This window comes from Harmonia axyridis, chromosome 2, assembly GCF_914767665.1.
Source record: "Harmonia axyridis chromosome 2, icHarAxyr1.1, whole genome shotgun sequence".
NCBI classification, from domain to species: domain Eukaryota; kingdom Metazoa; phylum Arthropoda; class Insecta; order Coleoptera; family Coccinellidae; genus Harmonia; species Harmonia axyridis.
The window spans coordinates 56,359,987-56,383,999 of NC_059502.1; the positions used below are offsets into that span (position 1 = coordinate 56,359,987).

General features: G+C 35.7%; 2 protein-coding genes across 7 annotated transcripts in view; one reads left to right on the top strand and one right to left on the bottom strand.

The window, feature by feature from the left end:
- LOC123674060 (kazrin) overlaps positions 1-24,013 on the top strand; it is a 122,307-nt gene that overhangs the window by 24,250 nt on the left and 74,044 nt on the right. The gene's annotated exons all lie outside the window — the stretch shown is intronic.
- On the bottom strand, positions 314-22,551 carry LOC123674061 (unconventional myosin-XVIIIa-like). 2 transcript variants are annotated; one of them, XM_045608902.1, is made up of 9 exons: positions 22,489-22,551; positions 22,189-22,362; positions 20,239-20,611; positions 19,020-19,232; positions 17,989-18,236; positions 14,164-14,313; positions 10,171-10,372; positions 4,872-4,999; positions 314-1,364 (listed from the first exon to the last, which is right to left on the bottom strand). In XM_045608902.1, the coding sequence occupies exons 1-9, from the start codon at positions 22,516-22,518 to the stop codon at positions 405-407; spliced, it is 2,478 nt and encodes an 825-aa protein (XP_045464858.1). In that variant the 5' UTR covers positions 22,519-22,551; the 3' UTR covers positions 314-404. The 2 variants fall into 2 exon arrangements, with proteins under 2 accessions (XP_045464858.1, XP_045464857.1); XM_045608901.1 differs by having other exon boundaries at positions 22,414-22,551.

Genomic DNA, 24,013 nt, shown 5'->3' on the forward strand with positions numbered 1-24,013 from the left:
ATTCTGGACGGTGGACGGACAACTTTTTTCCAAATTTGAAATCTACATATTCCAAAACTTACACTGTGAAATTTTCCGGTAGATTAACTTTTTTTCTGGAACGATTTCTAAGGTTCGTTATTCAGAATGAAGAACAAAAATTTCAGCGGAATTTCTGTATTCATAGAAATCGATATTTTAAGAATTATTGATAAAAAATTTCAAATATTCATATATTCTTCGGACCAATTGCGACGATCAGCAAACAAAAGAGAATGTGATAAGACTGAAGAAACATTTTGAAATGCTGATTTAATCTAAGGAACTTCATATATTTCGGAAAAATCTTTATTTCGGAGATGGACAACTAAATAATGAAGAAGAAAAAACGGTACAAAAACCCCGGATACACCAGTTCGGAAAATTTACAATCCCAGATGACCCAAACTTTTGACTCTACCTTCCGTTCCAAACTGGGCAACCGGAAACGGTTCATCTTCCTCCCTTCGATCTGTCATAGCCCTCAGTTTCATCTTCACCTCTCTAACATACATCTTACCGTGGTTATCGATCTCACTCGACTGCGACTCCGTGGCCGGATCTGAATCCGTGGTGGACCTGTATTCGTTCAGATTCCTGTAGGTGACTTTCAGAGGCTTGCTTTCTTCCGTTTTGGCCAAGGCGTTGAGGTTCTTCAAAGGTTTCAACTGGATGACCTGTTTGATCGGAGCTAACGTAGCCTGAAGGGCGTCTTCCGAACGATCTTCTCGCAACTCCAATTCGGAAGGTTGCTCCTCGACGATCTTCCTCTTAGAAGTTCTTCTAGGTAACTTACTAGGTGGGACATACCTAACTTTGACGGAAACCATGGAGTTATCTCCTATCTTCAGTATTTCTTCAACATTGTCATTCTTATCCAGTATATCCCTGATTCCGTCTTCCCTTTCTTCCCTTTGGATCGAATGGAACTCCAGGGTTGTTTCGATGTTCTTGTTCGGCACCTCGAATTCCAAGCCTCCAATGCTGATTATGGATTTTTCTGGTGTGGTAAAATCTCTGCTTCCAGTGGAATTCTTCGTTTCGTTCTGGTCACTCGAAGATTCCAAAAGACTGAAAGTGAGGGTGTTGCTTTGACCTTCGTTAGAGCTATAGGTAGAATCTTTAGGTGTTGTGTTTTCCTGTAGTTTTACGATTTGAACCTCCTTTCTGACATCTTCTTGGGATTCTTTGGGCCTCTGACTTTCCTGATGTATAACGACCTTCTGAAATTCCGAACGTATTCCACATAAGTTGCAGGAGTTGGTCTTTGGTAGATAAGAATCGTTTTCGTTTCCCACGTCTCCGGAACCAACGTCTTTGGTTTCGAGCTGGATGATTTCCAGGATCTGAAATGATGAAAATATGAATTATTCTATATGGCATCGAAGTGAAATCTCACCTTCAGGTACAATGGCGGAAGTTCAATTCTTCTTCTATTCTATTTACACAGGTTTGGTAAATTCATTAGGAAATATAGGATATTCAACGTTATTCCAGAGTCCATGGTCCAGTGGAACAGTGCAACAATCATAATATCTGCGTTATACGATATCGAATAAACGAGTGTTCTCTTTTAATGGCGAAGTGAGGATGATAACAGTTGCTGCCTGCGCTAGACCTGTGGCTCCAATATAAGCTCGAAAAAAATCTGAGAACTCATTTTCGCAGAGGAAATTATTTATGTCATTCATTGTCACAATCGAATTCCTAGCATTAAATGAAATAGGATTGTATTAACCCATTCCACGGTTAGAGAGCGACTGCGACTCTGACTATCCCTACTTCGCCATTGAAAGTGAACTCTCGTTTATTCGATATCATATCACACAGATGTTTTGACTGTTCCAAAGTTCCATGATTATTTTCTGGATTAACGTCGAATATCCTATCTTTCCGAATGTATTTACCAAACCTGTATATTACCTTTACATCGATGAAGTGATGTTTTATAGGGTGGAGAGTTTTTGAATTCATTACTTTTTTGTCTTGCAAAAAGAACATATAGGATGAGTTTTTCAGGGTGAGTTTGACTTAAATAATTATATAATTTTAACGAATTCTGATTTATCATTCCTAAGTAAAATTGGGAATAGTAACAAGCAATTTTCGGCGAGGATTGCTTTTTCATTATTTCTTTACAACTATAACAGTTTATTTTATATCGTATAAAAATCATCATTATCCTGAAGAATGTTTCGAAGACGGTATTATTGATAACGAATGAAATTTTCAGAAATTCACAATTACAGAACTGTTTAAGTTAGGTTTTTTGAATGAAAATTTCATTTCATTGGGTTTTTTAGGCTTCTGAAAACGTTCGAGGTAAATTTGATACCTAGAGATTCAACTTTCTCATTTTATTTCGTTGGACTTCTTCAACATATATAGGTATAAAATGTGAATATTCTAACCCATTTCAATCGAAAATCTCAATAATGTGAAATTCTTTCTCATCGAATTGAAATTGACATGAAAAAAATTTCTGAAGTCAGGGAGTCCCTGTCAACTAAGAACGTGTTTTGATATGTGAATGTCAATTGGTTATTTAATGTATTTCGTCACGTCAAGTACAAAGATATGTTGGCGACTGGACATAGAAGTATAGCACGCCTGCCAACCTGCATCAACAGGCTCGATGGGCTTTTATCGGGATGGATTTTTATTTCGTTCAACGCTTTCCGAAGATAGGCTATAGAATTCCCTTGCCAGTGCTTGCTGTGTCCTTACATTGTTTTCTTTGATAGAATATTGATTACCGGAATTGATTCGGAACTCATTACTTGGGTGGAACATATTAATATAACACTTGAGTATACGTTTAAAAATTTTAAATTCCAAGTGTTTCATTTCTTTTTATAATATTGAATATTGATTACACAAGCCAACACACATTTTGGTGCCTGCGATTTTTTAACTGTTCCTGAGTAATTTTTGGATGCAGAATGTAGAAAAAAAGTTCTCAGATTTTGTCTATCAGATCTAGTTTTTGAGATTTTTTAAAAAATTGTGTATATAATTTACGTTATAACTGTTATAATATATAATATTACTATTGACAGTTAAAAAAACAAAGACACATGGATTTAAGTATTTATTGCAAAAACTTAATTTACATAATTACATTAGTCACTAATCACATAAAAATTTTCTTTTATACGATTTTCTAGAATGGAGTTTACTAGAGCAGTCTCGCTGAAGGCTCCAGCAGTAGTCCGCCATCATGTGGCTATCCCATCGTCCTTGATAACGATCTTCCATAGTTTTAATATCCTGGTGGAATCTTTCCCCCTGTTCTTCACTACAATCACCTAAGTTTTCTGGAAAACGATCTAGGTGGCTGTGGAGGTAGTGAACTTTTATACTCATGTTACAGCCGAGAATATTAAAATTTGAAAGCATAGTTTCCATTAATTCTACGTAATTCTCTGCTTTATGATTGCCAAGAAAATTTTGTACTACTTGAACAAATGAACTCCAAGCGTTAGATTCAGTCTCGTTCATTGATGTGGTGAATTGTGGATCTTCAACAAGTTGCCTTATTTGAGGACCATCATTCCGTGCTAATGCCAGGAAATTTACGTGACAAATACCCAAAACAATTTCCATCTCGATTTAAGGCCTTCACAAATTGCTTCATTAGGCCTAGCTTGATATGCAAGGGCGGAAGTAAGATTTTTTCTCTTGAAACCAAAAGTTCGTTGATCACGTTTTGTATTCCTTGAATCATGACATCTCTTGAAGGCCAATTTTTGTTAACCCAGTGCTCATTTTTAGCTCTGCTGTCCCAAAGGCACAAAAAACAAGGATATTTTGTATAACCACTCTGCTGCCCAAGGAGGAAATTAACTATTTTTAAATCAACACAAAATGACCACTGATGTTCTTCGTATTTAATTTTTCTCAAAACTAATGCTATTGTTTCATATTCTTCCTTCATGGTAGTAGAATGACCAAAAGGAATTGAGCCATATTTGTTACCGTTATGTAAAAGAACACATTTTAAACTACGTTTTGAACTGTCAATAAAAAGGCGCCAATCATCTGGAGTGTATTCAGGCAAACCCATTTTTTCTAAGAGCCCTTTTATATTGTTACAGTATACCAAGTAATTTTCCTGAGAGAAAAAAGGCAGCAGATCCTTATCTCTTTTACGATAAAATGTAATATTAGTACCTCGACAAAGTAGATTTTTTTCTTTTAATCTTGATGCAAGTAATTCAGCGGATTCCTTTGAGAGATTCAGGTCTCTTATAAGGTCGTGTATCTCAAAAACTAGAGCTGATAGAAAAAATCTGGTGGCATTTTTGGAATCAGCACATTAAAAACATCTAAAATTAGATGTTAGATTTCTGGCACCAAATTTTTTTTCATTTTGTTGGCCTGTGTTATTAGATGATTGAACAACGAATGGTATTAGCCAACTCCTTGGCATCACCTATTTATTGGACGAATGTGAGCAGTTATCTATTTAATTATTTTATCATCTAACGGGATAAATCCATGATGCGACCCTTTCTATTCAAAAAATGGTCAAAAATAAATGAAAAGTTACCCGAAGGAAGCGTTACGCTTCTTCCTTATGTGACGATTAAACAGGTTTATTATTACTATGAGTCCAAAAAAATTTTAATTAAATTTTTAGTGAATGAGAACCCAAACGAACAAAGAATAATGTTTCTTCGATATATCTGATGTAAAATGATGAATACGGCAATATCAATGAAATCTATATTCCAATAATTTCCAGTTTCTATTTATCTACGAATATACTGAATATCACGTGAAATATTTATGGTGATATTTTATCTGAATGCCACGTTTGATCGATGTGATAGGGGCCTCTTCGAATTTACCTTTTGGCTGTTACCGTTGAGGTTCAAGATTTGCTCGGATAATCTTCGGATTTTAGATTTTTGCTTATTCGTCTCCTCCTTCAGTTCAGCCACTTCTTTCGTCAACTTCATGTTCTCATATTCTATTTCTGCGAACAAAAACAAAAATGAGCTTTGAGGATTAGGCATTTCATTTGGAAGGGAATATCGCAGATGATATCGTTCGTTAGCTACTCATAATTATTGGCTGGATGAGAGAGAACGACAGAAATGAAGTTATTTAGTGAAAAACCCAAGAACCACAGAAAAGCATGTTTTTTGCAACACGATTATCAGAAATCGGCCATGATATGATTAGGTTCCTCGAAATTCTCCTGTTCTGATGTTCTGAAAATTCTATCGAACGAATTATGCGTATATGAATAGAAAAGTCATAGAAGAGTCCTTGGAGAGATCTGTTAATACTGAATTGAACATCATCAAAAGCTGCAGTGGCCGTTTCGTAAAACTTTTCACAAGAGCTATTCTCTTCGTGCACATGTTTCACCAGAACTTATCGAATCATCTCGGTATTACTTTTTACAATTTCAAGAAGTCTGATTGAGTGGCGCTTAGTAGTTATTTTCTTTGACTTTGATTGGCACATCTAAATAATATTCAGGATATCACGGAAGTACATATATTATGGGCAGCCGGTGAGATGCACCGGTAAGATGAGCTGTCATGTTCTTGTCAGTGTAGTCAGAAAACATATGAATTTGTTCTGCCATCCTTTGTCATATATTCGTTACTTAATTTTAGGAACTAAATTTTTCCTGCAAAGTAGAGAAACCTCACGTAATTGTCCCGTATTGAAATCTCGCGAGATTGCACATGTCAGATTCTACAGATCCATCGCGCTTATATCAGCGTTTTGAAGGGTGTTATTTTTAGAGCTATAGAACTTTAAATTGCAATAAAACAACGATGGATTATTCGATTGACATGCATTTTATTTATCTGCAAGATAATCTTGTGGCATTACATTTTAAATATGATTTCTGGCATATAACAGCCACGGCTGGCTCGGATGTAGTCCAATCTGGACGTCCAATTTTCGATGACTTTTTCCAACATTTGTGGCCGTATATCGGCAATAACACGGTGAATGTTGTCTTCCAAATGGTCAAGGGTTTGTGGCTTATCCGCATAGACCAATGACTCTACATAGCCCCACAGAAAGTAGTCTAGCCGTGTTGAATCACAAGATCTTGAAGGCGAATTCACAGGCCAAAAACGTGAAATTAGGCGGTCACTAAACGTGTCTTTCAATAAATCGATTGTGGCACGAGCTGTGTGACATGTTGCGCCGTCTTGTTGGAACCACAGCTCCTGTAAATCATGGTTGTTCAATTCAGGAATGAAAAAGTTAGTAATCATGGGTCTATACCGATCACCATTGACTGTAACGTTCTGGCCATCATCGTTTTTGAAGAAGTACAGACCAATGATTCCACCAACCCATAAAGCGCACCAAACAGTCAGTTTTTCTGGATGTAACGGTGTTTCGACATACACTTGAGGATAAGCTTCACTCCAAATGCGGCAGTTTTGTTTGTTGACGTAGCCGTTCAACCAGAAGTGCGCTTCATCGCTAAACAAAATAAAATGGACGTAGTGCGCGATACGTATTCCGCACAGAACCATTATTTTCGAAATAAAATTGCACTATTTGCAAGCGTTGTTCAGGCGTGAGTCTATTCATGATGAATTGCCAAACCAAACTGAGAATAAATCACTTGACAGCTGTTAAATCGGTCGCCATCTTGAACAGTAATGCCAACTCAAAGTTATATACCTCTATAAAAAACACCCTATACAAAATGTTGTGAGTTCTTACACCCAGGAAAAAGCGGCTCTGCATTTTCAGAATCTCTAACAGGTACGCCAGTTAATTTTGGCACCAGACCAATTCCGATAATTCACATATTCGCAAACATATTTTTCCAACTGGCGTTGGAGAGAAAACGAGAGAGCTCTTTTATCCCGACTGTCAACTCTGAACGGCCGGATGGCTTAACAATTGAAATTTCGAGGGATCGGCATGACCCGCCTGAAATGTCACATTGTTGGCAGTTTTGATATTGCACCCTTCCGGCGGCGTCGCGTTTGGCGTCCAGGTGCAATAACGTCGTTTTCGAGGTTCGCGGAACGATTTTTAAATTATTATCGTTTGGGAAACGGGCATATTGTTCATGTCGTAATTGTACGCGATTTTCCCGTTTCGTTTTGACATTCGATGGCTGTTGTACGCCATAAAATGCCACCGTGCCGTCGTTAAAGACCTTCGGAGCCACTTTGTTGGCGTTTTAGAACGTTCGCTTCGGAGCGAGTCACTACAGAATGTTACGCTCCGCTTAATCGTGTTTTGTGAGGCACGACAAAGAGGGACTCTGAACGCTCTATAGACTGGCTCCCAACGCGAACGATGCCCATAAGGAAAAGCGATTTCTCAATAAGAAATACCGAATGGAAACATCTCTGTGAACACAGGAGTAGATCCAGGGGACTGAAAATGAGCTAGACATCTTCAGGGTTTTTTTTTTGTTCGACACTAAATTACTAGATTCAATAGCAAAGCCAGTATTTTGTTCTGAAGGGGGCTGAACATTGAACGAATTAGGAGACAGCGGGAAGAGGGTGGATTGTCGTCTCAAGGTTGTCGGTTGATTGAAAAAAATATAACATACGCGTACAACTTTGATTCCGCAGTTTTTTTTTTTCGAAATTCGAGGCTTCATTGTGAAAACCTGGTTACACATTTATTATTCAAAGTATTGTCCATCGCTGTCCACTACTTTCCCCATATTTCGGGCAGATTCTGGAGAATACGGCGAATGGGGCAAGACTTCCCATTTCACGTTTCCAAGTATGTCTTGACCACATTCGCAACATGGGGTCGAGCATTGTCCTACTGTCAAATCACTTCATCAGGTCTCTCGTTGTATTGCGGCCGTTTGTCTTTCAATGCTCGGCTCAGACGCATTAATTGTGTTCGATAACGATCGCCTGTGATTGTTTCAATCAGTTTTCACAATTAATATTACACTAAGCCGAGCTGGTCCCATCAAATACTGAGCATGACTCTGGAACCGAGATTGTTCGGTTTGTCCGTCGACGTGGAAGCATGACTGGGATATCCCCATGATTTTCTGCGCTTGAGATTTTCCTAATGAACCCATTTTTCGTCTCCAGTCACAATGCCATGCAGAAATCCTTTCCGTATTTGCCTTGCAAGCAGCTGATCACAAGCAAAAGCTGTTCAACATCTCTAAGCTTCAACTCGTTCGGCACCCAATTTTCTTGTTTCTGAATCATTCCCGTGACTTTCAGGCGTTCTGAAATGGCTTGTTGCGTTTGACACGAGTCTTGATCAAGTAATGGCTCCAAATCTGCGTCTTCGAAAACCTTTTCTCCACACTGCCATGCTGGTATTCGACGTCAAAATCACTATTCTTGAAGCGTTGAAACCACTCTCGGCACGTTCTTTCATTTGAAGCGGCCTCAGCCGCAGATTTCTTCATATTAAAGTAGAAAATTGAAATCTCTCGCCATTGAAAAGAATTTGGCTTGTAAGCTGAAATGTTTAACCGAGAATAACTTTATGATGAAGACACAAATCGACTAATATTTCGATGGCGTTATGTTTTCAAACATCCAAGCTTATTGTATGACATCTACGATCTATTTATTCCAACTACCTCTTACCGCTGAAGTTATCTATTGCAAAATGGCAGAAGCAAAGTTGTACACCTAATATATATATATATATATATATATATATATATATATATATATATATATATTCTTTTGGTTCTAGAGAAAAAATTAGTAGTGCTTGATGGTCTGAAACACATGATTTGATTGCTTTGAAAAGTAGATAATCGAGTTTGAAGTTTCCATAGACGTAACTTTGGAAAAACATTTTTCTGATATTTCAACGTAACTGCAAGTTGCTGCTTCTTGCAGAATTCTCACTGATTTACTGTTTTAAACTCTCCAGCACACATTGAGTGATTGTATCTTCACATTAATTCACAATTATTTTTTATTATACAGGGTATTTTAAAATTAGACGTGAACCTTGAAGGAGGTGTTAGTATCACTCATTTGCTGTCGTTTGAGCCATATTTATTTATATCCGAAAATCAACAGTTTCCATGATATGTGAGTTCTTGTCTATTCTGAAAGATTTTCCACCTCACTTCATTGTTCGTCAATTTTTTCTTGTTACTTGTTGTTACTTTCTGCCTGAATCTCTCTGAATCTCAATTTTCTCGCTGCTTCTTCTATTCACCCCACAAATTATGCATGTGTATCTATTTTACTCTCATAAACTATATCCTTCAAACTGCTCCAACCATAAAAATCTAACACTGTTAGATCCGAACTTCTCGCTGGATACGAAATAGCCTATCCACCGATTAGGGTACGATTCGGTTAGCAACATACGAACGTCTAGCCTATAGTGTGCGGCATATCCATCCTGTTGGAAAATAATTTCATGTATGTCAATTGAGGAAAAAATTAAGGAAGAGAAATTGATTTTCATTTCCTTCATATACCAACTTTTAAATCTTACTAATTCTTTTTCAACATCTAATACAGTTTTGTTTTACTTTTTTCATACATATCATATTCTTTTTCTGATGAGAATAATCCAAAATTATAATCAAACTTTGTCAACGTAGAAAATATTTAAGAAAAATGAAGGAAGGTGAGAATTCTTCTGAAAATCACAAGAACTCAAATATCTCTGAAACTATTGATTTTCGGATATCAATAAATATGGTTTAAATGACAGCAAATGAGTCATCCAAACACGTCCTCCAAGGTAGACGTCTAATTTGGAAACACTTTGTGTACATTAACGATTTCTATCATATTAGACGCTCTCTCCAAAAAACTTTTATGTCAGAAATTTGAATTTTCTCATCGATTCCTTATCAGATAAGGCTTATGTCTAGAGACTATAAGGAATATCATGCAAAAAGTTCGAGTACTCTAGGACTCTCCCAACAAAAGCCTCGTAAATACCGGTCTTCATTGTGAACCGCCTTGTATAGCGAAAGCTAGAGCTATCATCGAACAGCATATTTTTTCTACACGTGAGGTTTAAGATCACTTCAGCCCGCAATCATCATAAAACCTTGTACCGCAGTCGCCGACAATCCACCACGACAAAGAGAAGACCTCCTTGTTTTCGGAGACGCTTCCAAAACAGTTTCCGAACCGTGCCGCCCGCGGAAAATTCCCCACGCAAACATGAAAATTTCATTACCGCGCACTCTTCTCAGATCCTCCGCGTCTCTGCCCTTCATAACGCCGCTGGTTCTCTCCCTCATGTCTTCCGTCATGCTGGCGTGACTGTCTGCGAGCTGCGCGTAGGCGGCTCGGATGGCTTGCAGGTCTTCAACTTGGGCCTTGTACTCGTCCTTCTCCCTTCTGGCCTCCTCCAGCTCGCACTCCCACCGCCGTCTCGCCTGCAAAAAGGAGTCGCGTGAATGTTATAGGTTCTGATAGGTGGGCGTCGAAGTTTTAACCGATCGTTAGTTAAGTATCGAGATATTGGGGCGAAAATAAATATGCGGAATAGAAAATGGATTTATCGTTTTTACAAATATCCTTCATGAAGAGTTATAGGCGTATGTATGAGTTTGAACCAATTCAGAAACTCATTTGTGTTCAAATATCTCGACTTTAACGATCTGATGATAATAATAAAAATAATAACCAATAATAATTTTTCTCTATTTCAGTATCGTAATGAGTCCATTACAGTTCTAAAAACAGTGCTGTAATGAACTCATTACAGCATCGTTTTCAGATATATTTTTCGTGTGGTTGCCTATGCTGACTTCCAATCCTATCAAATTTCAACAAACGTCAATAATTGTCCATATAATATAATTTCGGGATATAGTGAAATAATTTGCTACATTATTTGCAAATTCTCTTAATTCTGGTAGTGTTAAATCGATTTCGTCAGACATAATTCACGAATTCAATGGCTAATTGTAAATTATGTCTAAATTCCAAACATACGATTCATATTGAAATTCCGTAATCTGTCAATTTTCGTAACAGTCACACCAACTGCTAAGATACAATAAAAAAGTCACTAGGATATATAATCTGAATTTTTCATTGAATTTCGACAATATTTCACGAAACTTGACTGAAATAGAGATAATATCGTCTAATACTCGTTGCAGAAGGCAATTCCAACACTCAAGCGTTCCAAAACTCGCTCCTTCGTCGCTCGTTTTCGAATTTCGCATTCGTGTTGGAATATGAGCCCATTCTGCAACTTGTTTTAGAATATACTATTCCGAGGGACGTGGGGATGAAATTCGGACTGGACAAGTGTCGTATTATTAGCGTAGTGTGAGGAAGAATGAACCGATCGCTATTTCAAACGGTGAGGAAATAGAAGCACTGAAATCAGACGATATTTACAAATACCTAGGAATGAAAGAAAAGCGACGAATCAACCATCAAAGAATGAAGGAAGACTCAACAACTGAGTCCATTAGGAGAACCATCCAAAAAATAGCATTGAGAGGATGACACTGCTGAGGAATAAAGGAGGCAGAGGTCTGTTTGACATCATGGAACTTGCTCATGGGAAAATAAAATGCCTACAAACATATCTCAAAGACAAATCAGACACGTCAGAGGTCTACAAAATACTGTGTGAATCAGACGAATCAACACCTTTACAACTACACAAGGAAAAACTGTCATACAACCATCAGACAACCCAAGAAAAACTGCAAGGGTAGAGAGAAGAAATTTCAACGAGGTGAACCAGGATCATGTCGACATTGAAGCGTCGAAATATTGGCTCACATCAGGTGCGATGTATCCAGAAATGAAAGGTTTTCTTTTAGCCATCCAAGATCAAGTGATCGCAAGTGAGAAATTACTGCGAGCATATCATAAAGGATTGAATTATTACTGACGATCGATGCCAATATGGGTATCCAACGAATGAGACAATCCAACATATCACGGGAGGATGTCAAATGTTCGCAGGAAATTAATATAAACAGAGACACGATGCAGTAGGAAAGATACTACACCAAAAATTGGCAACTAAATTAGAACCATTTAATTCTGAAAAAGTGCCATACTACAAGAACCAACCGGAGACCATCATGGAAAATGAACGCTATATACTGTACTGGAACCGTACAGTTTTGACTGATAAAACAGTCCCTCACAACAGACCAGATGAACTTCTAGTCGATTAACATAAATACAGCAATACTCATCGACGTAGCAATACCAAATAACAACAACATGCGTCAAAAGGAGATCGAAAAAATTTCGAAATATAGGGATCTCGAATTTCAGATAAAGAGGCAGCGGAGAATGATATCAACGAGAATATCCCATCCCTATTTTCCATAAAGTTAATAAGGTTCAACCAAAACAACATAAAGCCTCCTCAGAAAATACAAATCACAAAATGTTCCATCTTAGATGATTATCTAAGAAAACTCTCAAATATTTTACTTTATTCCCTGCACTGATTACATGTGTACTACATTCGCTTTAATTGAATGATAAAGTTTGGAGAAGGGCCTGAAGCATGTTTTTTCATAATTCAGTGTTAATAGTCGACAATCAAAAATATCCTTGGTATTTCTGAAATTATCTTCCACCAAACCTTTCAGTTCATCCTATGTATCAGCTTGATAAAATAAATTGGTATCATCCGCAAAAGCAACCAATTCACCTCTACAATCACCTAAATTTACGCACGTTCGATTAAGTAGCACATCTTAGTGGACTATATAATTGATTCAAGCGGTATTAATAGTCAAATATTATTGAATGGTGTGTATTGATGAGAATTGAAGATCTCGAGTAATAGCAGTCATTGCAAGGCTATCACAACAAAATAGTGGCACGTCGTTTGAGCTTCCGCAATCAATTACAACTTGATAACATAAAAAACGGAAAATAAACATACATCATAAGGCAGGAGTATGCAATTAGACAAAAAAAAGCAAAAACATGCTTGACAGATTACTCATTATTATACCAAAACAAGAATGAAAGTCGACCTTCAAAATATTTTACGTCATATTTTTTAAGATTGATTCGGAAAGTTTCATATGTTGTGTACCTTGGAGAAAAAGGAATTCCAAACAAAAATGTCCTTATGGGTAGTTATCATTAGATGTGTTGGTTTGACAGTGGTATATTGAAAATATAAGTGCATTGAAAATGTATGTGAGTATCAAGAATTGGTCATTTGAACGCATGATCGAAGAGATTTTCAAAATTTTTATTTATCGATGAATTGTCAAATCTATACTTGCACTCGAGAATTTTTCTTCTTCAGAATTTCATGGCAAATTAGGTTTCATAATAAAAATATCCGATTAAGAAAAAGGTCGTGGGTTATTATGTATATTCATAGATAATCGTTGATGCCTCAAATAAAGCTATTCATTTGTCTGGAATTCTCAATTATGAATTATGAAGTTTGAATCTGTGTACATGATGAAGGTAATTTAATATAAATAATAAAATTATGACATCACTTCAACAGAACCGTCAGAACTGAAAAAATTGAATGAACGCTTAATGAATTCAATAACTAAATTAAAATAACAACGGAAATTTTTTAATACGATTTTCCTTTATCAGGGTAGTTTAGTTTAAAAAACTCATTGAATTTACTTTTTGAACTTGAAACTTGGATATTCATTTCACAAATTTGCATTTTAGGAACTGTAGGCTAACTGAAAAAACCTTATTCTTAAGTACGGTAGTCATAGATCTTCCCACTTACTGTCCTGTGAAATATGTAGGTATACAAACCAATATATACAATTGAAATAACAATTTTGGAGAGGTTAATTTAATTTTTCTGTTGATATTGCCTCTAATCAATAAATTATTAATGATAACTTTGAATTATAAAGGTCAAATGAGTCTACTTGATGAAGGAAATTCAATATAAATATCAAAATTATGACATCATTGTGCCGAAACCTTCACTATCTGATATATAATTTTGATAGATATTTTTTAGACTAGAAATACAAGATATAACTTATAGTGAAGGTTTTGGCATAATTTCGATATCTAGAATTCTAGTCAACAGAATGCACTTAATCTGTTACCTGGGGTTATTTGAATATTTCATCCATTAAAATCCTGTCCGGAGAAGTTGATGCAAAACGAAGTAATTTTCTTAAGTAGAAATTTGTATCACGTTTTTTTTATATGCCCCACTTATTGTTCCTCCACTCACCTCAGTGTATTCCGCTTTGACACGTTCGAGCTCATGTTCCAGCAAATTGTTCTCGTTTCGGGCGTTCTGCAATTTCTGCGACAGCTCCCTGCATTCGTTCTTTATTTTTTCGGCTCTCGAATCCTTGTTCATTTCATTATCCTGAATGGCCTGGATAGATTGAACAGAAACCATTGTTTTATTGTGATCTTGGACACTGATACTAAAAGGTTTTCCAATAAGAGGTTCACTTTGATATTGAAAAAAAACGGACATACTTCAAGAGAAATCATTGGATGGTTATTTATTGTGAAGAGGAAGGTATGCCATTACCGATGGAAAACGATATCAACCAAATGGCTGCAACGACTATGGTTGCAGCAACATATGCTTTCCATAAAATTTACCAGGACTAATTCGTCTTAAGAACTCATTCTTAATGCAAAATATACCGCGCAAAAAAATTAACGCACATTATGGCAATCTAAAATTTATTCTACAACTGAAGGTGTTCTCAATGATAATTATTTTTTATCAGAATTATGCATGCATATGTTATCCACTTTCAACGTTTTTCTTCAATACATATGTTTTTTCCCAGCAGGAATAAAAAAAGATGAGATTATCAGAATTTGAATGTATTGGCTCCATTCTGAAATCAGTTGCTCTCGATCAATTCTAGTGATCAATAGTTTTTCTTTCGTTTGATTTTCTACACTCGATCGCTATGCAACGAGAAACACGCAAATTGACCCAAGAGGAATGTGCCCAAGCGGTAGTTTTGCGAGAAGAAGAGTGGACATACACAAGAATTGCAGAAAGGTTTGGAGTTTCCCATACAAGTGTGTCCAGAATCTTGCAGCGATTCAGGGAGACAGGCATGAATGTCCAAAGACCAGGACAGGGTAGACCACAGTAACAACTGCCATTCAAGAACGTTACTTGAGAGTTTCTTCGTTGAGACAACGGTTTGCAACCGCTCGCCTCCTTCAAAATCAGCTTGAACAATCTCATGGGGTGCAAATTAGCACTCAGACAATAAGAAATCGCATCGGAGAATATGATTTAAGGCCTCGTGTCGCGGCAAGAGGCCCAGCTCTCACCCCAGCCCATCGAAGGGGAGTTTGGATTTTGCGAGAGAGCATATCCATTGGGAAAAGGCTGATTGGGAAAGAGTTCTCTTCACAGATGAGTCTAGATTCTGCCTCTACCATTGTGAACGACGTTCCCTGGTATACAGATGTTAACATGAAAGATATGCTCAGTGCAATTTCCTGAATACTAATGGTTTCGGGGGAGGATCGATTATGGTATGGGGTGGAATATCTTTAACTGCTCGCACAGACCTAGTGGTCGTTGATAATGGAGCTATGAATGCTGATAGGTATATAAGGAACATTCTTGAAGAGCATGTAGTGCCATTTTCCTCATACATTGGTGAAAATTTCATTTTTATGGACGATAATGCCAGACCCCATCGTGCGCGCATGAGTCAGGAGTACCTTGAAGAGGTTGAAGTCTCTCAAATGGAATGGCCAGCAAGAAGTCCAGATCTCAATCCGATTGAGCAGGTTTGGGACAACCTCAGTAGAAGGCTGAGAAGTTCAGAAAATCATCCAGCTACTCTTAATGACTTAGGAATCCAACTCAGAGAAATCTGGGAAGGATTTGATCAGAACATTTTAAGATCATTCATTTTGAGTATGAACTGTCGTTGCCGAGCTGTAATTAACGCAAGGGTTGGAAATACCAAGTTTTAAATCACTTATCAGCATTCCAGTATTTTGAAAATTGTTTATTTCTCTTCTTTCACATAAGATTCGGTGAAATCCTGAATTTTTCTTCCATTTCATGTGTCTTGTTTCGTTCAAAACCTTCCCGAGAGAACATATAAATAAGTTATAAAGTCAATGTTGAGTTAACTTTCATTAACATGACTATGGAATCAGGGGAGCGGCTCTGAGTTTGCTGAGGAGTTATCTGACAATGAGGAAGCAATGTGTGTCCGTTGATGGAGAGAAGAGTGAAGAACAGGAAGTAAGATACGGAGTCCCTCAGGGAACGGTCCTTGGACCATTGTTGTTTCTGCTCTATGTAAACGACCTCCTGAACATGAACATCTTGGGAAGTATCGTTAGTTTTGCTGATGACCTTTCGATTTCTTATGAAGCAGAATCTTGGGAACAACTTAAATTAAAAGCAGAAAAGGATTTACAGAGTATCTCAGATTGGATGAACTACAATAAGTTAACCCTCAATATGGAAAAATCTTGCTATCTACCATTTACATCCTATGAAAATGGTCTACCAAACATAGGGCCAATAAAAGCGAGAAATGGAACAACCATACTGGAGAGCAGAGATGGATTCGTCAAGTACCTTGGGATCACCGTAGATAGGCATATGAGATGGGAGTATCACTGCGAACAACTAGCAAAGAAACTGCGAGGCTTATTACATAGATTCAAACGTCTCAAAAAGCAACTCAATCTGAAATATCTAAGGATGGTTTATTTTGGCTTGGTGCAGTCGCTGTTGACATATGGTATTTCGGGCTGGGGGGCAGCATATGATGTGCATATAGAAAGATTGAATATCGTTCAGAAATGTATATTGAAGATAATTTGCGGTCATAGAATGCTGTTTCCTAGTGACGAGATATACAGAGTCGCACATGTGCTGGATTTGAGGCAACTGTATTTCATGAAGATTGCAGCACTCATAAAAAGAAGAAAAATTGAACTTCGGCCAATCGATCACAACTACTCCACTAGACACAAACTCGACCACTATAAAGAGAGTAAAACGACGAAAACGATAGGTCAGAGATCTTGCACATATTTAGCTCCCAAAATATATGGAACAATCCCAATTACGTTGAGAGCTTTGAGAAACCCTGTGAGATTCAAGAAGGAAGTGATTCGGTGGCTACTCGGTTTGAATAGAAAAACTATACATAACGTTATTAACAACAGAATATGACGAAAATAAAATATAAAAGATCTGTTTGCTATTCGTTTTCTGAAGTAACAAATTCCCTGAAGTCACATTTATTAATGTATTACTATTCATGTTAACATTCCCTAAAGTGACAAATATTGCCAAAGTTGACTTAAGTGCGTATGTTGTGCAGTTACACACGATTTATCCTGATTTATTTAAGTTTCGATGTATATGATGTCCATTTGAGCCAGAGAATTTTTTTATTTTTTGTTTCCATTTTGTAGTGGCTGTCTTTGAATAGTATTTCTGTTGTGAGACTAACAGGTGAGCTTCTTAGAAGTGAGCCTCTGTCTCTTTATTTAAGTTTATTTGTAAAATTTATTTGAAGTGTTCATTTCTTGTTTTTAAAGTCAAATAAACTTTATTATTATTATTATTATTAAAATTGAGATTTTCAGAATGTGCGTTTATTTTTTTGCGCAGTGTATGTAATGTCGTTTGTAAAATGCCTGATTCCCAAGATCGATGAGGAATCGACAAATCTAGGTTCTCGTCAACACTACGAGGTGCAGCAGCTATATTCTCAGTTGTTCTTTAGCGATGCACACGGTTTAGATTCCCCATATCACCAACATCTCTCAACAGCTCAAATTTTTCCACCAATTCCACTATTACTATAAGGTGCTTCGCGACGACCCAAAAGTGCTTTAGTGTTGCGAACTGGGACTGAAATATTTTCACCATTTTTGTAGTGAATTTTGATTGCGTTGTTGAAACGTGTATCGTTAAATTTTTTGCAATGGCGTCAAAAAACAAAAGATGACAGCTTAAAACAGCTGCCATGATAGCGAATTATTCGAAATGACCCCTCTTATTGGAAAACTCTTCTTTCTTTATACAGACCTGATTTATTTCCCTATCCAGCGCTTGATAAAGTCCAGCTGAGTAAACCACATCGAGCTTCATAGAATCTTGATTTATTTCCTTCTCCTCAACGAATACTTTCAATTTTTCCACCATTTTCAATATTTTCTGGTTCTCGCACTTCAATTTCACTATTTCCTTGGTGTATTTCTCCCTTTGCTGATTCGATTTTGCAATGAGACCCAAAGCTTCGAAGTTCACCCTTCGCAACATGTCAGTCATATGTTCTGAAAAGAAGAATATTATTTCCTTAACAGAGCAAACTCTTAAAGTTGATAATGAACATATCAGGCCTAGGGATTCACGGCTTGACTTGATATTCAAACCATTCGACTTGGAGTTGACTTGAAAGCAATTCAAGTATAATAGTAGTTTTTCAATGTCAAGTCAAATATTTATTTATCAAGTACTTGATTTGACATTGAAAAACTATTACTTGACTTGAACTTGAGTTGATTTCAAGTCCAGCTCAAGTCAAGCAGCTTGAATATCAGGTCAAGTCGTGAATTCCTAATTAGGCCCACGTCGACTATGTGGCCAAAGTATTTTTCTATTTGTTTCAAATTACTGTTGAATATTAAAGCATTACCGATTAAATTTTCTCCCTGAAATATTTTCAAGCTTTTATTTGAATACGTGTACATTCAAAAGAACTCAATATATCAAAGTGAAATAAAAAATGAAAAATATCGAAAAGGATGGTCTCTGTAATAAACAGCGTAAATTCTACAAATTTCCCGAACTGTTCCACAGGGTGTTGAGAAATTGGACAACGAATACATGGTTGTTTTCACCCTGTATAAATGAGCTAACAACATTTTTGTAGCCCTTTTCTGCAGATTTTTTTTATACCAAAGAATTCATCTTCAATTTGGCGTAGAAACCTTTGAATCGCTGAAAAATTACGAAAGTTCTCGGTCAAGTAACTTCAGCAAAATTTTAGGCAGCCGAGTTATTTTGCTAGGAAAGTGTAGATTCTATTGGTGATTCATATCTGGAATTGAACTTACCAGTGCAATTTCTGTTGGCAACCTTATATTCAATTTGAAGGTTCTTCAGTTCACCTTCGATTTCATTTAACTGCTCGATCCTTTTCCGTAGGACGCTTTGATCCTTTAAGATATCCTTCAGCCTGTTCTGGAGTTGCACTTTTTCGATTTGGATTCCGATCAAATAGTTACAATTGGTCCGTTGCTCGATTGGCAGATTATAAACCTGTTCAACTGTAAAATATTGTCAACACTTAGTACTTCTTCTTTGTAGAACATCGTGAGTAAAATATATTTTTATAGATATCCAAAGTGTTTTAAATAGAATGAAATTTCATATTTTCAATATTATGGTTTCAGATCAAGTTGAACGGATGATATATGTATGAAATTCTATTGATAAGGACAAAACAAAAAAAAACGTGATTGGGTACTCCAGAGCTGAGTCGTACACTCCATACATATAGAACGTACACGTCATACATATGAATCACAAACACATACAGGTAACCTCAACAAAACCATTGACTCGTCGCTTGAGCTCAGGCGAAGCAAAGCACAAATGTGTAATTTGAACAGAATCTCAAAACCGTCAACCTGAATGTAATAAAATAATCAATAGTGAGCATTATTTCAAATGATATAACTATCATGGAATAATCATGCAATAATTGCAGAAATAATAGTTAAATGAAGCGAAAGGATTCTGGAAGTTTCAGATTTTACGAGAATTGTGCACACAAAGTTCAAAATTCGATGAATTTCATTTAAATGACAGTCGGTAAGTTGCAAAACGAAGATGCGAATTTTAACTACTTCGGGCACTTTCACTTCTTCAAGTGCTTTTTCCTTTTCCACGTCCTAACTTCCCTTGTGATGGATGTAAGGTGCAATATTTTATATTTGAAATTGTTGACTTACTTCTTCAAATATATTCTATTCAAATTTCTTTACACTCTGGGTATTATTTCCACTTCCAAATGACGTTTGTGAACACGAATATTGATAATTCTGGCCATACCAAGCCTATCAATTTTGCAACGCAGATTTTGCCAACGTTCAATAAAATTTTTGATGAGTAAAAGTTTAAACTACAATTATTATGATTACAATTGATAGTAAAGAAATGTATTGATTTTGAAATGAATGAATAGGAAAAGCCCTATTCAGTGAACTGATAATGAATTGATTGAAGCGTTTTTTTCCAGTATATAAAGACTTATTTGAAGAATTCATTCACCAATTGAATTTCTCTCTTCCTCTATGATAAGAAGCCTATCGCAGCAAATACGAAATGTGTCCAGGTTCTTCCTCAGACCCACACTTGCGTTTAGCAGGTTGTTGAATAGGCCCAAATACTCAGGACTAGCCAGCATGTTCCGAACCTGGATCTGCAAAGTTATACCGTCTTCCCTCTTCAGCGTTTCGCAGATCTTCTCCACCACTCTCCGCAGCAGACATTCTTGTATGCGTAATAAATTGCTGATTTTTCCATCGATCTCGCACATACGCTCGTACAAAATGATGATTCTGCTCTTTATGCCAACTTTGAGGCAGAAACGATTTATGGCTAATGTTACTGGTATATTTTCTTCCATTACTGATGGGTTACACTGAAAAGAGTAGAAGTTTTTAGATTTATGAAATTTTATTCAGTATGAAAAACGTAAGAGGATGTAAAAACAGGAGAATCTCAACTAAAATCAGCGAAGTATCATAAAATGCACTATTGCATATGGTGAAAATGAATATCCAGCTATAGGGAATGAGGCAGACAATCGTATTCCCAGTGCAGGTCACAAGAGCAGCTTTGAAGAAATATCAAATAGGGAAAGAAAAACATGTCTATTATCTAAACTGATACATCTTAAACAGTAGATATATGAAAATAATACGAAAACAGATTTATACTAATTAAAGTTAATTAAGCTTAAAAAAGGTGGAGAAAAGACCAATATAAATACCGGAAACTAAAAAAAAAACAGGACACATTATTAATCGTCATAAGAAGAATATTACACTTCACTGATTATAAACTGTGGGCTCACAAAGAATACACAAAATAATAGACTTGTCTCTAATGATATCATAATTTTTGTTTGTTTTTGTTATTATTTTCATATTTCAAAATAATTAACATTTCCAGAAGGAAAATATCATCTTAGTGTTTATTTATAGTTGATTTTCCAACTCGGAGAGATTACATTTTGTTGAAAAAAATTATTTCCACTGTTTTCGAAAGCTAGTTCTTATTTGCAGTTGTGATATCAACAACCGATTTTTATTTTTATTCAAAGTAATATCATCTGATATCAGTGAAGATTGATTACATATTGATGTTTATCTTTACATATGGATGACAATTTGAGTTTGGCTTAAACTTAGTTACTCACTCGTAAATATAAATAAATGATTAATAAAAGTGTTATCTTTTGGATGAATTGGAAACGATTGAAACAATTTAGATTTTTCCCTAATTTGATTTTGATTTTCTATAACACCATCCAGTCAAATGCCACTGCCATCGGTAAATTAAAACACACCCTTGTATTAAATATATCTAATTCTGTTCTCCAACAAAAGGTTAATTGTACACACTCTTCTCTACCTATTTTCTTTCAGTACTGATTTTTTTGGAGATTTAGTTGGTTATTTATCTAGTCTCTGTTTGTTGAACCAATATCAACTGTTTAGAATCCTATGGGCCATGGAGGTCATGGTCCCCCTCAGAACCGCTAGAAATTACTACAGGACCTAGAGTTCTATTCTCAATAAACAATCGAACAAAAGCCGGTGCTCAGGGCTTTCTATTATTTTTTGTTTGTTTCTTAGTTGAAATATATTGTTCTTGTGAAAGTTCTTTCGCTGAACGTGTTGGGGTACAAGAATTCTCATCACTGAAGACTGAAATCAGATGGTATTCTGCAAGACCTGTCTTTTGAAAAAAAAATTATGTTCCATTCGATATTCGAATAACTTCAAGAATATTTTCCTTGAATGCAAGGAAAGCACACTCCAACTTCAAACCAATACCAAGATTAAGAATATAAACCTAAATGAAGAGAATAAGGATTTGTCTGCCTGCTTCCATGAAAAAAACATGAGGAGACTAAAAGCTCTTTTATATTTTAGTTTGGTCATACCAAATCTATTAATTCTTTTCAACAAGTAGCTTCAAATTGCAACTTACTGATTTAGATAATTCCACCATTTTTGAATTCTTGAAAGTTTTCCCAAGATAATATTTCAGTTGCAACTTTTGGAAATGCAACTGCCTCTGCAATTTTTCTATCATTTTGTTTTTATCATGCAATATACTCAAAAACGAATCATTTTTTGTCTGTATTCGGTTCGAATATCCATCCTGAAAAACAATTCTCCTTCAATAAACCTCAATTATTTATTTTCTCATCACCTTTTTTATTGTAGTTATTTCTTCACTCATTGCTCAGTGATTTGTTATATTTTTCTCTTAATGGGATACACTTACAATTTTAACATGAGATCGAATATTTGACATTATTTCCCCTTACATGTCATATGTGTAATGAAAGTCATAGAAGAACACGCACTATTGGAAATAGGCCTTTCAATTTCTGTATTTTTGAAAATTAATTTTTTGAAGTATTGATCTCTTAAGATAGTGAAGTAGAATGATTTTAAAAGATCCATTCACATATTTATCTTTTGAGTGAGCATATAACAGTATAATACTTTTATTTATTTATTGAAAATATTTATTATTCAAGAACTCACAAATAATATATCAGTAGATACTCATTGGTAGTGCCAAAGGCAGCGTGTAGACACACAAAACACAACTGTGTCTCCTTATTACTAAAATTTCCTTCTGAAGCTCATAAAAAGTTCTAGAATGAGACCTAACAGGCTCAATATAAAAAGCATTAACATAAAAGAACCGAATGTAATTCTTGACTTATTACCATCTTGATAATTACAAGTTGTATCTTAAGTTCAAGTAGACATATTTTTTGGTTTCAAATTCTTATCATCATTAATTCAAGTGTTCTTGTTGTTTGCCCCAAGTTTGAAATATAAACGAGGGTTAAATGAAAAAAGAGGCCTTAAGTGATCAAGCTTCAGATTAATGCAACGTTTATAATGAATTTTGCAATTACCTGAAAGGAATTATGAAGGGCTTTTCCAGGTGTGTTTTGAACTATTGTTGATTCTCAATATATCTCAATAAATGGTGGAAAGGAAAAATTTAATATTTCCAACAACTACCAAATCATCATCAGTGAGTAATTATTATTATTTGAGACCATTCCTGGCTCAAAATTCAAAAAGTCACGAAATGTTATAGCACCATGTTCGAAGAGCAGGTGCTCAAAAACTATTCGAAAAAATACTTTAATTTCCGGTGAATTATTTCGAAGTGAAGGGGTAGAAATGTTTAGTCTTCATGAAATTATGGCTGTTAGAGGGAAAAAATGAACAAATTTCTAAGAAAGAAGAGTCTTTGTTTTTGGTGCCACAGAAAAAGATTGAACACACAGAAGATTTGTTGTTCTTCTAAATGAGATCTTAATTGAGATTATGCATTTACTGGTGACACTAAGAATGTAATGTTGCGCAACCCTTAATAAATATAATGTGTCAACAGTTTTCTGTTGAACAACAAAAACAACATTCAAAATATTTCAGCTCATCGTTCAATATCATCGAATTTCCGAATCATACAATTCAAATGAGCTTAAATCGATGACGATTATTCCATATTCATTATAAAAAAATTGAAAAATACATAGAGATATTTTCACACCTTTAGAATAAAATGCTTTTTAATATACAAGATCATCTATCTCTCTGTTTAGAAATTATTTTTTTTTTTTAACCTAACATATAAATTTTGTCAACTGAAGAACAAATTCATCGTATATACATAAGTACAGAGTTCAAGAATAAGACTATTATAACTTGTTCCCCTAGTTTATAAATTCAATAATTTTTTTGTCATTAAAAAGGATAGTTTTTTTCAATCAAAGAAAAAC

Coding starts and splice junctions, on each gene's coding strand:
- LOC123674061 (XM_045608902.1), bottom strand. CDS start 22,518: ATGTCAAATATTCGATCTCATGTTAAAATT. Junction 10,373..14,163: donor TCAAAGCGGAATACACTGAG/GTGAGTGGAGGA, acceptor TCCTTTTTGCAG/GCGAGACGGCGGTGGGAGTG. Junction 1,365..4,871: donor TCAACGGTAACAGCCAAAAG/GTAAATTCGAAG, acceptor TCATCATTTCAG/ATCCTGGAAATCATCCAGCT.